Source organism: Triturus cristatus, chromosome 9 (genome assembly GCF_964204655.1).
Source record: "Triturus cristatus chromosome 9, aTriCri1.1, whole genome shotgun sequence".
Taxonomy (NCBI): domain Eukaryota; kingdom Metazoa; phylum Chordata; class Amphibia; order Caudata; family Salamandridae; genus Triturus; species Triturus cristatus.
This window is the reverse complement of record NC_140592.1, coordinates 179628494-179647779: the sequence shown is the minus strand read 5'-3', so window position 1 is coordinate 179647779 and position 19286 is coordinate 179628494. Positions and strand designations below refer to the sequence as shown.

The 19286-nt window shown below is 42.9% G+C and overlaps 1 protein-coding gene across 1 annotated transcript in view; it reads right to left on the bottom strand.

Annotated features, from left to right (window-relative positions):
• The window catches only part of ADAMTS9 (ADAM metallopeptidase with thrombospondin type 1 motif 9), an 876266-nt gene that overhangs the window by 641254 nt on the left and 215726 nt on the right, over positions 1-19286 (bottom strand). The window contains exons 10-11 of the mRNA XM_085624697.1: positions 2544-2685; positions 2218-2325 (exon numbers count right to left, since the gene is read on the bottom strand). Coding sequence (XP_085480823.1) covers positions 2218-2325; positions 2544-2685 — 250 coding nt within the window. The remainder of the gene's footprint in view (positions 1-2217; positions 2326-2543; positions 2686-19286) is intronic.

Here is a 19286-nt window from a genome sequence, read left to right as displayed (position 1 = left end):
TCATTTTACTAGATATCTGATAAGGGACAAAGATTATTATGTATGCCTTGCACGTGATACAGCACCACAATAATGTCACAAATAAGAATGATAAGGAGGACATTGTTTGGGGGAATAAAAAGAGGACAGCGTTTAGGGATGTCTAGATCACTTAATACTCAAGGGGAGATAAGACAGCAAGAACTCAAGAAGAGTTTTTTATGTGATTTAAGTCCTAGAAACATTCAAGTATGCAGGAAGAAGCACTGGTGGCCCCAATATTGTGGGCAGAGGTCTATGTTTTCATGACAGAATACAAATCCTGTAATTACCCAGGGATCAAACGACTTTTTGGGGATTTTTCTAAAACATTTGCCACTCTTTAAGTCCCCCTTTTGACACTCCCTTGTAACCAATAGCCCAGGTGGAAGATATGATGTTCTCGATGGCAAGGTGATCAATCAGGTTTCGTGATAGACCAACAAAACTTTGGTATCATTAGAATGGTAGCTCGCTTTGTTAAGGAGTGAACAAGTTAGATGCAGAGAAGGCCTTCAATAGGGTGAGCTGGTGATTCATATAGGGAATAATAAAAAGTTTTGGACAGAAGGCACATATCAAATGTTCATGGCAGCATATATGGACCCTACTAATAGAAAAGCAGTAACAAGAGTTCTCTTGGCAAGATTCTGATACAGTGCAGGAACACACTAGGGGGATCCAATGTCAATTAATTTAAAATCTTCATGGAGGATTGGTCATAATGTTCAATTACTTTGGTACAGTGCGATTAAGTGACATCAATCACATTAAATCAGAAGGAATCTGTTTATTTCTCTAGTACGTTGATGACTTCAGGAGGCGTCGCACGTCTAGACGTGTCATTTTCTGGAATAGGAGCTTCTCAGCCCATCCCCATATGTTCTTTACCGCCCACGAAGCAGTGTTGTATTGAGGACCCTGATTTAAGGAACTACTGGCCTTACGTGATTCTTTGGGGTCTAAACGTCGACTTTTCTTTTACTTTGACCTGTACTCTTAATTTATACCCAGATGCGAATGATGCAATACGTATTCACAGCGTCTTGCTACTTAGGATCTGACTAGTTAGCAATACAAACATTGTTAGACAGGTCTTTTCATCATTGTAAATATTGTAATTATCAGCATTTATACCCTTCCATTCCCGTCCTGAGCACTTGTTTGCACTTCACGTTTATTACAGCAACCATTGATACTGTGAATTATGGATGAATTTACAATATGAAATCTTTGATTAATGCTCAATATTTTTGTCACTGTTTAATTAACTTGTTGAATGGGGTGTCATTCCTTACAAATACTGGTCGGTTGGACCAACTGTTTGATACTATTATTGGCCCAGCTCCAGCTGAATACTGGGTTTCCCTATTGTTGTGTAACAGCCTGGTAGGAACATGCAAAGTGCGCATGAACTGGTTGGTCAGCCCAAGAGGGCCGGCCAAGCAGTTCACGCGCACTTTGGGAGTGCAAACCACTACTCCCCTGCTCTGGCCAGCCCCGCCCTACACTGCACACAGGCTGCATGCAATAGGAAAAATAAAATGACAGTAACGATACGTTATTGTCATTTTATTTTCATTTTTTGCGCAGTGGGGTAATGCTCCTCCACCTTAGCGGAGTTTCCACCAGGAGGCGGTAGCTGGTTTAGCATGAGACACGTCTATTCAATTTTACAAATTTCTAAAATGTGAAAGTTATCTGTGTCATTTTAGGACACCTGTAAAAACAATAACTTTATGTTAAAGGCAGGTACAGTAGAGCAAAACACGAAGTTATCTTTTCTTTAGCTATCAGAGATAGTTTAAGCTATCAGATGTGCTCTACAATGGAGGGGGCCAGTCTCAGTAACTTTAATTTGAATGTCAGCAGCATTTAATGCTTGGAAAACAATATAGATTCCCTGTGTTGATCTCTCCCTAGCACAACAATAAGTGTGATTTTTTACTTTCAAAACATCTAACAATAAATACGTCGTTCTCTGTTATTATAGTTACTGGAAGCTATTACTTCTTCCAGCGAACATCAGCTGTTACAAGTGCAGAATACAGTTCAAAAAGAGGAGAGCGGCAATAGAAAAGAGGTCTGTTTCAGTTAAGTAACTCATAGACCGGTAAATTAGACAACAAATAGAAATGGTAAGGGTATTTCGCATTTGGGAAACTTCTTGTAAGGTTGCTTTAGGTCAGAGTTACTGACCTTTCCGGGTTCACATGCGGTCCCATCTGCCCAAGGCGTGTGCTGGGTGCGACATCCTTTGTGAGCACCCTCCGTGTTGACACACCAGAGCCGTCTGCACTGCATCTGCTTAATGTTGTAAAAATAATATAGATTCAAATACAATTCAATGTTCTCTATGTAATACAATCAAGCTGAGTACCATTTCAGTGCGTCTCAGTTCCTGCTTAAATGCTTAAAGTACACTTAAAAATGACGTACAAAATCAGATATCAACTTTCACTTTAATAAGCATGCAATCCATATTTTTACACCATGATTTTGAGAACGCCTCTAACAGTACTAACCATTATTGGGCACATCTGAGATCCTGGTCCAAAAATTAACTCACATTGTTTATTAACATTGTACATTAGACCTGGAAGTTGTTGAGGCAAAGTGTATCTTCTTGATATTGGTTCATCAAGTAAACATTCCCCATAACCAGTGCTGGAAAAAAGGGAGAGAGAATATTTACCAAACAGATAATTCAACAATTTCGAATCACAATCATAGCAGCAATGTTGTTTTTTTCTATTTTTGCACAAAGCTGATAGACAAAGTTCTCAAAATTAAAAGAAAATGTATTAAGTAAAAGCTATTGAAAACAACAAGGACAATATATAGACAATATAAATTCGGTCTTCATTTTAGTATTATTCATAATAGAGAAGCAGGGTAAAATCCTAATAGCACGCGTTTACAGTAATTGCCAAAGTCATTCTTGTGTTTATCAGAGCGAAACAAAAATATTTAAACTAATTTATGGAAGACACAATTCATTTTCAGCACTGTAAAATGATATTCGGGAGCAGTTGTTGCTGCAAACCTTATTTTGCAGAGTCACATTTTCTGCGAAACCACCTATGCGGAATTGTATTAGTTTATGTTAACATAGCCATTCATCAACGGTGATAAGATGATGGCCGATCTTAGGTGGCATCATAGAATGTTAAAGATTTGACACAATGTTGCGGTCTGAGCAATTACTTTGGAAGACAGTTATTTTCAGAAGTTCAGTGGAACTCTTCTGGATGACCAATTTATCAAAACTACACGGCGATCAGCCTTCCCATACGAGAAGTAGCTAAAAGCGTTAATTCACCAGGGGCCATATGTATGAAAAATGCGTTTTGCGATTCTCAAATTGCGATTTTTAGGGAATCGCGATTAGAGAATCACAAAATGAAATGTATGTAGGATCTGCTATATATTTTGCGAATCCTACATATTCCTAATTTGCGAATCGCAAATTGAGATTCGCAAATAAGGAATACCTTCCCATTCATTCCTATGGGCTAGAAGGCCCATAGGAATGAATGGGAAGACATTCTCAATTTGCGATTCCCAATTAGATAATCGCAAATTGAGAATGCAATTTCAAGGTTGCAATGGTGTCAATTGGACACCCTGTTGCACCCCTGAAATAAGCATGTGTGCACATGTGGCGCACATATATGCCCTAAGGGCATGTATGTGCACCACATAGCACTTTGAGAAATGCAAAAAAGTGCATTTTTGAAAGAAATTGCAAATTACCACCAACCTGAAGTTGGTGGTAATTTGTAATTCCTTAAGCCAAAATCGCACAACTTGGGTGCTTCTTACATTGCATTTAAGGAATCACAATTTAGGATTCCTTAAATGCATTCGCAAAATAGGGAATCACAAAATTATTTTGCGAGTGGTTTTTTTTGTGCTACAATGCACACTGCCTAAATTGCGAATTTCAGCGTTTGCAATCGCAATTTGGCTTCATACATATGGCCCATAGAATCCAGAATGCAAAAGAGCAAAACAAAATATAAAAATGGGAACCGCAAGAGGTAAAACATGGCATGCATGGAACACAGGGTGTAACATAGGCCCCTGCAGCTCCTGCGATGCAGGGGTGCCCCAAACCATAGAGAGGGCCCCAGATCCTTTATGGGGTACTTAATCATCCCAACACCAATGAATAGCTTTGATATATGGGAGACTTGATGGCCCCTCATTTTTTGCAGGGGGGCCCCCATCACTATGGCAGCAATGGCTCCTCCGCTAAGGTGCAGGAGCATCACCCCACTAAGAGCAGTGGAAAAAGGAAAAATACAATTCTAATAAAACATTATCACTTTATTTTTAGTATGGGCTTACGGGCGGGTTGGGGCAGGGTGAGGCTGGGGACACTGGGAGGAGGAGTGGTTGGTGTACAGTAAGTGCACATGACAGTCTGGCCAGCTGTCTTAGGCCTGCCAAACAGTCATGCACCTGGATGTGTTGCACAGCAGGGTGGAGAACAGTCCCAAGGCTACTAGGCACTGTCTAAGTGGCCTAACAGGCCGCTCAGAACAATCACAAAGCTGCTGTCATGCTGGTGACAGCAGCGTCGTGATTGGCTTAGGGGAACCTGTGTGCTGCCGGGAGCCAGTAAGAGAAGAGGACACAGGAGAAGCTGCAGCCATAATCAGGTAGGTGATATATATATTTTTTTTATCCGACCCCACCCAACCACCCCCGTTCCCTAGCAGCCACCACTACACTATGCATTAAGCCACTAATGAAACACAGTAAATTTGCTGTGTACGAAATCAATGAGGAGAGGATCATCAACAGATAGTGACTTATACCAGCAAGAGAGAAGGCAAGGAAGCACCCGACAGAGAAACAGAAACTTAGGGGTCTATTACGATGGCGGGCGGACTTTCGTAACGGAAGAAGGGACCGCCCGCCATATGTGCGGCAGTCCCGCGATTGGTATTAGGATGCGCCTGCCACACTGGCGGGCGCATTCCGCATTTTTCATATTGCAGCGGGCTGTGCTGTCAGCAGCACCCGCAGCAATGCAAAAAAGGCATGTTGTGCATTTGGATGCACAACGTGACAGGCACCGCGCGGTGCCTGCCACGTTGTGCATGCATATGCAGGGGGGGTACCATAGGTACCCCCCAAGTGCACACACAAACCCCCGAACATCCTGGGGGCCCACAATGGGCCCCCAAAGTAAAAAACGAATGCCTTTCCATGGCGGAGTCTTCGCCACGGAAAGGCAATTCACAGCCATGATACTGATATAGATGGCGGTGCCTTTAAGGCACCGCCACCATATTGCTGGGCTTTTCCGCCCGGTAGGGAATTTGGCGGATTGCCTACTGGCAGAAAACCGGCTGACGGTCTTCCCGTCCGCCGGGGTCCCCCCCCCCGCCATCGTAATGTGGCGGGGGGAAAAGTTATGCGGGCGGTGACTTTTGGTGGACGGATCGCCACCACCATAAGGGCGGTGGCGATCCACCCGCTATAATAAAAGACCCCTAAGTATTATAAATGGGGAGAAAAAAGAGTGGAAGTTGGAGGGGTAGGTAGAACAAGTGGTTGGAGAGAGAGCAAGGAAAGAACACATTCTTCCATGGAGGGCTCAAAGAAAAATTAAAAAAAGTCTCCACAAGGAATAGGCACAGCTACCAGTTCAATGTAAGATTCAGATTCTTACAAAATGTATATCTGATCATAGTTAAGGGATTTCAAAACAGGAATTGCTAAAAGCCAAACTGCAAACCTAGGACAGCCTTCTGGTCTATCTCAGTGCAGATCCTATTTCTTGGTTGCCTTCTGAAGTCAACAGAACAAACTCTTTATAATAGATACATTGATGATAATACCAAGCTGAGTCTAAAACAGCTGTGTCCTAGGTTTGGCTTGTTTGGGTTCCTCAATCGATGAAGGCTGGGATATTAATCCAGAGAGTCTGAAACACCCAAACACGTATTTGGTGTGTTGTATGACCTTTTCCAACATGCCCTCTAATTGCTTGGATAGTCAGGATTGCTCCTTGTAGTGTCTCAAGACTATTTCTAAGATTTGGAATTGTTCTTCCCAAATAGCATTAACCAGAAAAGTATTATTCAATTACCCATCACAGAAAATTCACTTATGCCAGCTAGAATTTTGAACACCACTTATTTCTAAATCTATAAAAGTTATCTGTCATTTCTTACAAGTGAGGCCAACAGTATTCATATAACTGTCTCTGCCCAATTTCTTAGTTAGCTCAGTAACCTAAATGATTTGAGGTGAATCTGTTAGTTAATGGGAGTAAGGCCATTAAGTGGTGTTGGAGGAGCGGCCAGTAAAATATAGAACACAAAACAGTCAAACGTTTCACCACCATGTGCTAACATATTTGTTAGGTGTCACTTGTGGCCCGAAGAAGAACACAGTGAACCTGCCCAATTTTTTATTATGTTTAATCTTTTACACTGATGTATAGAACAGGCATCACAAAAATGTAAGGACAATAGTTCTCATGGACACATCCATTAAATCACAGTTCCCCAAAATGAGGTTCACATCAAAAGCGCTGATATCACCAACACTAAGGAGTATATTTCTTTCAATTGGAAAACAAAATTAGTCAATGCAATTGGCTTAAGAAACTAAAGAATCTTTTGAAGAGAAGTAATAATGCTATAACTCTCAGCAGGACAAAGTGAGTTTCAATGAGCAAATGAAGCCTAGCCAAAGCTGAAGGCCTCTCTTAAGCTTAACTGTTTGAACCATTAAACAGGCTGCCATTAATGCTACATTAATGTTGCATTTCAACTTTAATTTTTCTGTGTCACAATTTTTTTAATAGTGCATATTTGAACGATTTTCTGTATAACTGCATGTATGCTGGCTGTGAAATGCTTGAATATGTTGTGTTTTCAATTGCCTATTACTACTTTTGATGAACTGGTTCGTATTTTCTTCATCTGAACACAAAATGGTGTCTTTATTTAAAGCTACTGTAATTGTCTAGTATGTTATTACAATAAATTGACAAATGTAAAGAAATTGATCAGGCAAAAGCATTAAGTCCACATGTTGTAAATTTCTGAACAAAAAATAAATCCAATTGATGACTGACTAGAGGACCCTTATTTTCTGTTCCATGTCAGTGAACGCAGTCGCTTGAACTCAAATCTGCTACTTTTAAATTATTCCATTTACCACCTTCTATATTTTAAGAGATTTTTATTAACCCAAATTATCCTTCAATTTTGTTGTCAGTTTGTTGAATGCATGGTGTTACTGTGGTAATGAAAGATACCTAGTGATTATTTATTCTCAAAATATAACATACTTATGTATTTGCATTGTTACAAAAATATATGATGTGGGTGGAAGCGGATTGAAATCCACTGTCACACTAGTGTAGAGTATAAAAACTCGAGTCCATTGTAATAAGAAATATATTTTTGAATTTATATGAATAATTCTAGACATCAACATTCACTCCCATTGCAGCCATCTATTTGTAAATTGTGGGACAGTTAAACATGCTTCATATCTATCCACTGTAAGAAATTAGGTACTTACCTGAAACTGTAGTTCTCCAACATTGATATCTTTGATATATTCCAATGCTCGAATCATTCCCCATTGTCAGAGTGGGAATCCCCAGTACATTAATATAGCAGTAAACAATGTAAAAATATACAGCATACAGTATACAGTGCAAGAGGGCCATAAGCCTGAAACAACATAGTATCTTTAGTAGCACATCCACCGCCTTTGAAAGAACCCAAACTTCAGCCAATGAGGTGGAAGCTTAAGCTCTCCTACCCTAGAGGCCACCATAGCTCAGATTTCAAAGCACAAGTGTGAGAATCAAAAACAGTGAGCGTCAGACAGGGGAGGAGGAAGGGTCGCATTTGAATATATAAAATATATCAATGTTGGAAAACTGGAGTTACAGGTAAGGAACTAATTTCTTCTCCAACACTGAATCTTTCATGTATTCACATACCTCAATCAGAATAGTAAGCATTACACATTATAAAATGCAGCAAAGCGCAGGTTTCTCAGACCAGTCCCACTGCTGTGTCAGCTTCTGCGCCCACATCTAGGCAGTTGTTCTTCATGAACGTATGACTGCTTCTCCAAGTGACTGCAGTGCAGGTGTCCTTCAAGGGCACCCCAGCATAGAGGGACACGGTTGAAGCCATGCCCCTGGTGGAATTCATCCTCACTTTTCCATGGACGATTAGCCTTGTCATGACAGAAAGCAATGCAGGCTGAGAGCCAATGGGCTATACCCTGTTTGGACAGGGCTTGGCCTTTCATGGTTGACTAAACGACAGCTGCTCTGATGTGGGTATGTCCTTTGTCTTGTCTATATAGAATTTGAGATATCTCCATAAGTCCTAAGAATGTAACAATGCTTCTGCAGTTGAAGATCGGTTTAGAAAGCAAAATCTAACAATGACACATTCATTTAGATGAAAATCAGAGTGAACTTTTGGAATTAATTTAGGGTTGGTTTTGTCCTTCAATAACTAGAGAAAAGGTTCCCTGATGCTGAATGCTTGAATGTTTCCCACTCTCCTGGTGGATGTTAGAGTTAGAACAAGATCGGTTTTCCAAGAAACAAATTTTAAGTGTGCTTTCTGTATAGGCTCAAAAGGAGGTAACATCAGTTGAGGACTTTATTAAGTTCCCATGGAACCAGAGACTGTCATAGAGGTGGAAATGCTCTGAAGAGCTATTTCATAAACTGTTTAATGATCCTTTAGGAAAACATTGTCGACACTGATGTTTCAGTTCTTCTAAATCTTGAGACTTCAGTAAAATGGACTCTCACTGAATAATATTTTAGTTCATTTGAAGTGTATGATGACCATTATTCCTGCACCAGACACAGAAACACTTCCATTTTGCATTGTAAGTCTAATTAGTCACTGAAACTCGAGCCTGTGCCAGAATCTGATTACATTCCTGTAGTAGATTCAAGTGGTCAGTTACCATGCTGTCAAGTACTGCAACTTGGGATCATGCTGTAGAATCTCTCCATGCTGTCGGTAAAGTATTCTGGGATGCACCTTCAAAGAAATGGCTGGACGAGCTGACAACTGCAGCAGCTCACTGTGCCAGTAATGGCAAGGCCATGCCGGAATAATGGAGATCAGAGTGCAATAGTATAGCTTCACCTTCTTCAAAACCCTGGGGATCGGGGAAAAGGAGGGAAGACGTAGCCAAATATCTTGGACCAACGAATTGAAAGAGTAGCCTAACGCCCCAGGAAGCCAGAACCTGATTGCGACGCACGGGCAATTCTTGTTGTTTCGGAGTGGCAAAAAGATCTTTTTGTGGGATGACCCCACTGATTGAAAATGTAATCTATCTGTTTCTGTTCTAGTTACCACTAATGACAATCCATTATTTGCAGACAGAGCTCATCCGCGTGATTGTTCTGGTAGCCTGGGCTATTTTCTCAGCAATGTCTATCCTTTGAGAAATGGCCCAGTTCCAACGCAGCTGAGTTTCTTCTGATAGGATTTTGGACCATGTTACTCCTTGATTGACCATCTAGAACATTGATGTTGTGTTGTCTGCTCTGACAAGGACTAATTGACCTGCCAATCTGAGGAGGAATGCCTGTAAAACTAGTTTTATGGTGTGGTGTTCCATCACATTGATGTGGAGCCTCTTCTCTGCATCTGACCAGAGGCCTCTAGTTGAAAGTTCTTGGAGGTGAGCTCCCCATCATCCATTGAGGCATCCATTGTCAGTATTAACCTTTCTAATATCGGCTGAGCATAAAGACCTGCATTTAGGTTTGCTGGGATCCTCCACCACATTAAAGCTAGTTTCAAGCTCCTGGTGGCATGGATCGATCTTCCCATGAGCCATCTATCTATTTCCATTGAAAATAAAGCTCTTGCTGAACATGGGCCCTATTATGGAAAGAGCCGCTTTTCCTGTTTGTGCCCTGATGCACCTTAAAACAGGTGTGCTGGGTGCAAACAGGGAAAGTGTGCCCTATTTCATAGAAAATTGCTGCCCCCAGGGGAGCCACAAACTCGTACTAAGCTGTGGGCAGCACATTCAAGTGAAATACGGAACGACTTTGAGAAAGCCGCTCCATGTTTCACTGTGCAGGCGGCAACCTACCTGCACTTTTAAAGGGGATTAGAGATCCCCGTGCAGGCGGGGGCAGTGAGTGACTGAACCCACCTGTAAGGGGATGTCTGGAGGGTCAATAGGACCCTTTTTCCCACCTCCAGAGGGCTTCTATCAGGGGGAGCACTAACATGTTAGTGTGCCTCCTGAGAGTTTCTATGCCTCTGCGCCCGCATCAGTAATAGGGCATGGGCGCAGAGGCAAAGGGATTCCCTCATTTGCATGGGGCAAGCCCCCATGCAAATGAGGAAATGCCCTCCTGAGAAGGCGCTGGCGCTGTATGTGTGCCAGCGCTATCAGTATTCCAGAAAGGGCTGCACAAGCATCTGCAGCCCCTTCTGTAATACTAAAGTGCCCTGGGAGCGCGCAAAGCGGGCGCATACGCCCATCGTGCCCCAGGGGCACTTTATGTAATATGGCTCCAAGTCTCATATGAAGCCTGCAAAAAGAAATGAGGCCTTTACATGATGTCTTCAGGCTTAACAGGGATTCATTGTGATTGATTGTTTTCCAGCAATAGTCTTTGCCACTGTCTGCAACTTTGCAACCCTTTATGCTGATGGAAAAGCTTTTCCCAACTGAATAGTGAGTTTTGCTCCCAAAAATTGGAACTTTGACTGGGGTTCCAACAATGATTTCTCTCTGGTCAAAGGGAGACCCAATCTTGGGAAGAGACTGATGCAGGCAATTGTAGAAGCTTGTGTTCCTTCCCTGGATGGAGCTTTGACTAACCAGTCATCCAAGTATGGGAACTCCTGGTGACCATCTCCTTGGAAAAAAGCAAGAAGCGAGACATTTGATCAATATTCGCTACACTGATTTTCCCCCAAAAGGGAGCACATTGAATTTGTAGTGCTGACCCGCTACTGAGAATCAAAGGTACTTTCTGTGTTTTTTGTGAATGAGTATGTGGAAGTATGCATCCCGAAAGTGCCGGGAGGTCGAAAGATTCCCTTTCTGCTTCATCAGGAGAACTTCTTGCACTGTAATCTTCCAAAATGACGGTTTTCTTTAGCTCTCTCAGATCCAGTATTGGTCTCAATTGACCTGTCTTCTTTTTTATTAGGATGAACCTGGAATAAAAACATTGGTTCATTTGCAATTTGGGGATAACTTCTATGGTTCCTTTGAAGAGAAGCATGAAAATTTCCATTTGCCGCTCCTTCAAATGAAGATGATGTTCCTTTCTTGGTGGACTAACTGGGTGTCTCTGAATGAACTTCAGCATATGGCCTGATTGGACAATTTGTATCACCCATTTGTCTGATGTTATGTTCTTCCATGCAGAAACAAAAAGGGAAATTCTCCCTTCCCATGTTCTGAGAACAAGATGAAAAAGGGGGTACAAGTTGAGAGTCAAGCCCTTTTTTGATTATAATTGTTTCGTGTTTATGAAGAACCTCACTCCTTTTCGGTAGACTGTCTTTTGGTTCTAATTGAAGGAGTAACCTTGAGTGTATCCAGATTGTCTTTGAGGATAATATGAATGTCTCTGGCCTCCATATTGACTGAATTTCCCTCTGAAATTTTGTGATCTTCTTGAGCTACGAAAATTAGACATCCCGAATCTATGATACTGCAAAAGTCCTTATGTCTTTGCGGTGTCAGTCTTAGAGCCTTGCAAAGCTCACTACATGCTTGCCAAAAAAATGAGGCCATCAAAAGGCATATCCTGAATTCCGGATTGAATGGCAGTATGAAAGGCTGTAGACTTTAACTAGCCTTGCCTCCTTAGTACTGTACCTCCTGCCAATTGGCAAATATCTGTGTTTGAGACATTCATTGCTGCGCCAATGAACAATGATGAAAGAAGTTAGCTCTGCTTCCTTTAGGATAGTTCTGGCCATTTCTCTCTTATCTTAAGGAATTTGTTTTAGTAAAGGAGTGGTCATACCATATCTGGCGATCATAACGACCTAGAATAGTCGCGGCACTGGCTATCTTAATTGATGTTGCTGCCATAGACAAAATTCTTCGCCCCAAATTATCAAGGTGTTTGCTATCCTTGTCTGGAGGACTGGAGGATGGGGTTAAAGGGGACTTGGTTCTTCTCGGAGCTGCTGAAGAAATTGCTGAATCTGGTTTTGTATGACAGGTGAGACAAGCCGGAGCTTGGGTATGGTTTTAACAGCTTTTGCGAGTTTTCTCTTTAAAGTCATAAAGAAAACATGGTTGATCTACATACCTCATTAGAAGGCTGAATTTCTTGGCAGCTCTCTATATTAATGAATTACATTTACAAACATCATCTGTAGAATCCTGTGGACTTGGTCTATCATCATTTCCACTTGAGAAAATAATTTACCCTCTGCTAACATCTTGTGTTCCAATATCCTGTAGAAGCTCACCCTACTCCCCATCCATATCTAAATATATTTAAACCATTAGAGGTAACATCATCCGTGTCCTCTCTGTGCACAGATCTGGGAGATGGTTCCCTTGGGGGTGGAGGAGGAGGAGGTAGTAACAATAGTTGCTGAGGAAATGGAACCAGCAAAAGAGCAGATGGATGGGGTTGCAGAATGGGTGTAGCATGTATCATCATTTTAGGATTATCAGCTGGTTGCTGGTCTAATAACTTAGGGAAAGTATCCATCACCTTTTGCAACGTTGATAAAAAGGCCTTTGGAACCACAATATCATCTTGGTGGCTTCTCTCTAATATCAATTTGAGTAGTTTGAGACTTATAATTTTGCTTGTATACAAAATCATTGTTGAATTCATCATCCTCCATTTTTTCTTCAAAGTTTGGGACATAACTGACATACAATTGTGTTGGGCTATAAGCTGTCATGGAGGCATAATCACTAGCCTTGGTCTGATTGCATTATCTGAGCTGGAGGTACTTTTGACATGTTTAATGATGAAAAAATATCTCCTCTGAAATTTACTGTTGACAGGTTAGTCGTCAACGGTATCCTCGTCAACAATGATTTTGCCGTCAACAGTATGACAGTCGTCTGCATCAACGGAATGGTCCTCGTCGACGGGATGGTCATTGTCGATAGGATGGTCTTTGTCAACGGCATGGTCGTTGTTGATGGGAGCGTCGTCAACTATGGAGAAAAAGAGGTCATCGACGAAGCCTTTGAAGACAAGTCTTTAGAAGATTTCTTCTTCTTCTTCTTCAATACAGGTTAATCGCCACCATAGTGTCTAGTGGTATGCTACTTCCACAAATTATTAGAAGAGGTGGCTGCAAGCACTGAGCAAAAAAATCCTGCTCAGGAAACTGTTAAAGTCTCCTCTTGTGTGCTTACTTCATGGAAGTGCTTGATGGGGCACTTTTCACAGTATTGTTCCCGGAAGAGGGGGCATCTCCTTTAGAAAGAATAACATTCTCTTTGTCCATAAGGATTAATGCCAACCTCCTTTCCATGTCCTTATGAGTTTTAGTTGAAAAAGTCCTACAAATAACGAACTCTGATGCCTTATGAAGTGGATAAAGACAATAAATACACTGATAAGTTGGATCATCTTTGTAAATATTCTTGTTATCACAAGATGAAAAGGGTTTAGAGACTTTCTTTCTCTGTCAGCCATGGTGAAAGTTAGGGATAGTTTTGACAAAAGGTCTCCCTGCTCCATGAAATAGTAATCTTTCCAAAAAAACAACACACAGTACCTCAGTGCTGAAGATAGGGCCGGTTCAAACCCAGGGCAGATCAAAATGGTAACAATTTCAGGTTCACTGAAGGGTCAGGGCACGGCTTGCCTGGAGACTCCCTCACAGCAGAAATCAGAACTATGGTGGCCTCTAAGGGGAGTAGGAGAGCTCAAGCTTCTACCACAGTGACTGGAATTTGTTTTTTTTCCCAAATGCGGTGGATTTGCTACTAAAGATACAATGTAATTTCAAGTCTATGGCCCTCTTGCATTGTAAACTGTATGCTATAAATTGTTACACTGTTTACTGCTATATTAATTTACCGTGGATTCCCAGTCTGACGACAGGGAATGATTTAAGCATGTGAATATATAAAAGATCTAATGTTGGAGAAGAACAATAGTTACTTACCTGTAATCTGTGGTTCTCCAGTATTGGTGTCTTTCATAGATTCACATGCCTGAATCATTCCCCATCGTCGGAGTGGGAGTCCCACGGTACATAAAAAAGCAATAATTATGCCTATACCAAACGAAAAACCTTGGTAACCTGAACCAGGAAGTAAAGTAGCCTAAGCTACAAGGGAAAAAACTTCCACAGCTATGACTATCACTGTCATTATATACAGTCCAAACTGCAGCCAATCAGGCGACAGCACCCACCAGAATGTTCTCCTCAGAGGCTCAGGCTGCCAGATTTTCTCGCACAGGAGTGAAGTAATATACCATAGCCTAAAAAACCTCTGAGGGGAGGTGGGCGGGTTGCATGTGAATCTATGAAAGACACCAATACTGGAGAACCACAGATTACAGGTAAGTAACTATTGTTCTTCTCCAGTATTTGGGGTGTCTTTCATAGATTCACATGCCTGAATCAGAGTAGATAGCAGTACATAACCTTTTGCTCATAAGACGCCACTTATATATATATATATATATATATATATATACATACATACCATATACATTATGAAACAGTATAACCATACAGAAATACACATGTGTTTCAATTTATGCAAAACAATTTCACATCACAAAAAGCGTCTTATAAAAGCATAGCGGAGGAGGGAGAACAGAGGCTCACCTTATTTGAAAAGATTACGTAGAACAGCTTGTCCCACTGAACCATCCGCATCACTTGCAGCTTCCAAACAGTAGTGTCTGGTAAACGTATGGCAGCTGGACCATGTTGCCGCTTTACAGATCTGGTGAAGAGGCACACCGGCGAAAAGAGCTGTAGATGACGAGATTGCTCTTGTAGAGTGTGCTCTTGGGGTCGCTTGTAGTGGTCTTCCAGCCTGATCATGGCATAAACAAATTGCAGCTGAGATCCAACGAGCTATGGTTGGCTTTGATACTGAATGGCCTTGACGTGGTCTGCCATAAGCTACCAAGAGCTGGTCCGATTTGCGCAGCGGTGCTGTACGTTGTAAGTAAAACTTCAGACATCTCTTGATGTCTAGGGAATGCAAGGCCCTTTCTGCAGCTGTTTGCGGATTTGGAAAGAAAGTTTTCAAAACTATGGGTTAATTAAGATGGAAATCCGTCGGGACCTTTGGCATAAATTTTGGATTAGTGCGCAGCACCACAGAATCAGATGTGAATTGCAGAAAGGGTGGATGAATAGTGAACGCTTGAAGGTCACTAACCCTTCTTGTAGAAGTTAGAGCCAATAATAAAGAAACCTTCCACGAAAGGAACTTTAGATCCGCCTTGTGGATGGGCTCGAAAGGATGCCTCATTAGTTGTGAAAGCACTATATTAAGGTGCCAAGAAGGAGGCGGACGCCGAATAGGCGGAAACATCCTAAATAGCCCCTTAAAAAATTGTTGGATGACTGTTGGAATAGAGAGAGTTAGTACCATCCTGTCGGAATCTTGAAATTGCAGCCAAGAACACCTTCAAAGTAGAGTGGGAAAGACCAGACCTCGCCAATTGTAGAAAGAAAGGCAGAAGTTGTTCCGGCTTTGCGTGGATCGGATGGAGATTAACGGATTGACACCACATGCAAAACCTCTTCCACTTTAGTTTGTAGGTCTTAACAGTTGCTGGTGCTCGAGCATTGGCCAAAACCTCTTGGCAGTCTGGAGGGATATCTAGGTGTGCAAATTCAAGCTGTTGAGGAGCCATGCCGCTAATCTCAGCGATGCTGGGTCCGGATGACAAATTTGACCGTTCTGAAGGGTCAGAAGATGTGGAATTGGTCGAAATTGTATGGGCTCGGCCTCCGAAAGGAGGAGAAGCTCTGTGAACCAGTACTGGCGGGGCCACCTGGGAGCAATTAAGATCATGCGGCAAGGCTGTTGTTTGATCTTGCGCAGAACTCTTGGAACCAACGGGATCGGTGGAAAGGCGTAAGCATATATTTGCGACCAATTCATCGAAAAGGCATTCCCCAGCGAGTCCTTGTGGGGAGCCCAGCTTGCGAAGAATGGGCATTTGCGGTTCTGGCTGGTCGCAAAGAGGTCTATATCGGGATGCCCCCATTCGTGAAACACTTCGTCTAGGAATGGTTGGTGTAACTCCCATTCGTGATTCGACGTTGTGGTCCTGCTGAGGGAATCCGCCAGACCATTCGTGATTCCCAGAACGTAAATGGCTTTGAGGTTGATCTTGTGGCGGATCGCCCAATCCCAAATCTCTTGCGCTTGCTGGGATAGGAGGGCTGACCTCGTCCCGCCTTGTTTGTTCACGTAATGCATACTTGTAGTGTTGTCTGTTCTTACAAGTATGCATGCTCCTCGGATGATGGTCTGGAAGGATTTTAGAGCCAGGAATATGGCTCGCAGTTCTAGCAGGTTGATATGCCACTTTCTTTGTTCTAGAGTCCACCTGCCATTGATGGTCATTCCTTGAAGGTGCGCTCCCCAACCCTCGAGGGATGCGTCTGTGGTGACTGTGAACTCCGGCATTTCGACCAGAAATGGGCAACCCTCTTTCAATTGGTTCATCTGACTCCACCATTGAAAGGCCTCTCGCATTCGTGGGGTGATGTGAATGAGATCCTCGAATGACCCTGTGATCTGAAGCCATTGCAGATTGAGTTCCTCCTGCAACGGTCTCATTCTGTACCGACAGTTGGGAATGAGATGAATGCAAGACGAAATCATCCCTAGGACGGATTTGTATACACGGACTGAAACGCACTCTTTTGATTTTAGAGAGCGCGCAAGATTGCATATTTTGGTTTGCCTTTCTTTTGATACGAAGGCTTTGACCAGATCCGTGTTCAACGTCGCTCCTAGAAACGTTCTTCTTTGCGAAGGAATAAGATGTGATTTCTCCAGATTTGTTGATAGACCCAGGGATTGGAAGAGTAAAAGGCATTTCTGAACATGCTCGGATGCTACCTTGGCGGAACTTGCCTTGATAAGACAGTCGTCCAGGTACGGGAATATCTGAACTCCCTGCAGACGGAGATGCGCAGTCACTGGCGCTAGGACCTTTGTGAAGACTCTGGGTGCAGAACGGAGTCCAAATGGGAGGACTTTGAATTGGAAATCCCTGCCAGCCACTCTGAACCGTAGATATTTTCTGTGCCTTGGTAGGATTGGTACGTGAAAATAGGCATCCTGCAGGTCGAGGGTGGCCATGTAATCTCCCATCGAAAGCAACTGCAGAATTTCTTGGAGCGTCAACATCCGGAACGACATTTTCTTTAGGAATTGGTTGAGGGCGCGAAGGTCGAGAATTGGACGCCACTCTCCTGATTTTTTCCGGATGAGGAAAAATCTTGAGTAAAAGCCCGTTCCCTTTTGTAAGAGAGGGACTTTTTCTATTGCTCCTTTTTGAATCATCAAATTTATTTGGGAAAAAAGCTCCTTGAGATGAGCAGGGGTTGGACCTTTGGGAGGAGAATTTGGCGGAATTTTTGTGAATTCCAGAGCATGTCCTCTGGATATTATATCTAATACCCACTTGTCTGAGGTAATCTTGGACCAATTTGAATAAAAGTGGGATATTTGACCTCCGATTCTTGTACGTGGGAACGGTAGAGATGGTGGCAGGTGGCTGAACTCATTGCTTCTTACCGGACTCTCGTCCGCGAAAGGACTGCTTCTTACGCGACTGCGAATATTGTTGATTTCGCTGTCCGTAATACTGTTGGCGATAATTCTGAGATCTTTGGTTATACTGAGAGGTTTGAAAGGAACGCTGCTGGTTATTACCTCCCCTGCTAGAGAAGGATCCACGTCCTCTGGCTCCGCGGAAGGTAGATTTTCGGAATTGCAAATTACCCAGGGACCTTGCCGTCTCCGTATCCTTCTTTATTGCCTGTAGCGCTTCATCTACATGTGCACCGAACAAGGATTCGCCATCAAATGGCATGTCTATAATTTTAGACTGCACCTCCTGGCGAAACGAAGTGGACTTCAGCCAGCCCTGCCTTCTCAGCACTGCGGCTCCTGCCAGCTGCCTGAAACCAGTTGATGCCACATCCACTGCTGCGTCGATGATTTCCGCAGACGCATACTCTCCTTCCTGCAGGATCTTTATAGCCTCGGATTTTGAAGGCTCCGGTAACATGTCGAGGAAAGGAGACATGTCGGACCACATCTGGCGGTCGTATCGCCCTAAAATCGCCAGGGAGTTCGCAGCCCGAACTGTGGTGGCTGCCATCGTAGACACTTTCTTTCCTATTGCATCCAACCTTCTACCATCTCTATCAGGTGGAGCTGATATGGGTGTTGAGGGATTTCTAGCCCGTCTCTGAGCTGCTTGTGCTATAACCGAGTCTGCCTTAGGTTGACCAATCAGGCATGCTGGTGAATTACTTGGGGCTCTATATTTCTTGTCCAGCCTTGGTAACACTGCTGGAAGAGAATTAGGGGTAGCCATCAGTCTCAATCCCTCTTTCCAAATAAAGTCAATGATTGGGATTGCCCGAACCTGCTTCCTTGGTTGGTCCTTGAAGTCATATAGGAAGCAGTCATCTTCCTTTGTTTCCATGGGAATCAGGAATCTCTTGGTCGCTCTTTCCATCAGTGAGTGGAAATTGCCAATGTCCACCGGGGAGAGTCCACCGGAGCTGGAGCACTTGGAGAAGGAGTTTGTACTTTGTAATTATCCCACTCCGACATGATAGATTGATCATCTACCTCTCCTTCCTCCCTTTCATCGTCTGAAACCTGCAATTGCCGAGATGGCAACGGAGAAGGTGGTCTTGGTGACTGGAGCGACGACAACTGTACTCGTGGTCTGGGTGTAGCCAGAAGAGATTCCGCCGTTTCCGAAGGAGGAAAACGTCTATAGTAATCTTGCAACATATACTGCAGATTATCAAGTAGTTCCGACGGCATTTGACCAGACGGCACTGGTGCAGGTGGTGTTGGCTGTGGTTCCATATTAGGATGTTCGTATTGTTCATCCTCATCATCCTCATCTTGATATTTGATGAGAAGCTCCGATGGACTCCTTGCAGTCCGAAATCTCTCATCTTCTTCGGAGTCGTTATCCTCCGATTGTAAAAGTTGCGCCGGTAATTTTAGAGGCGATATAGCCTCTAAAGACGATCCTCTACGCT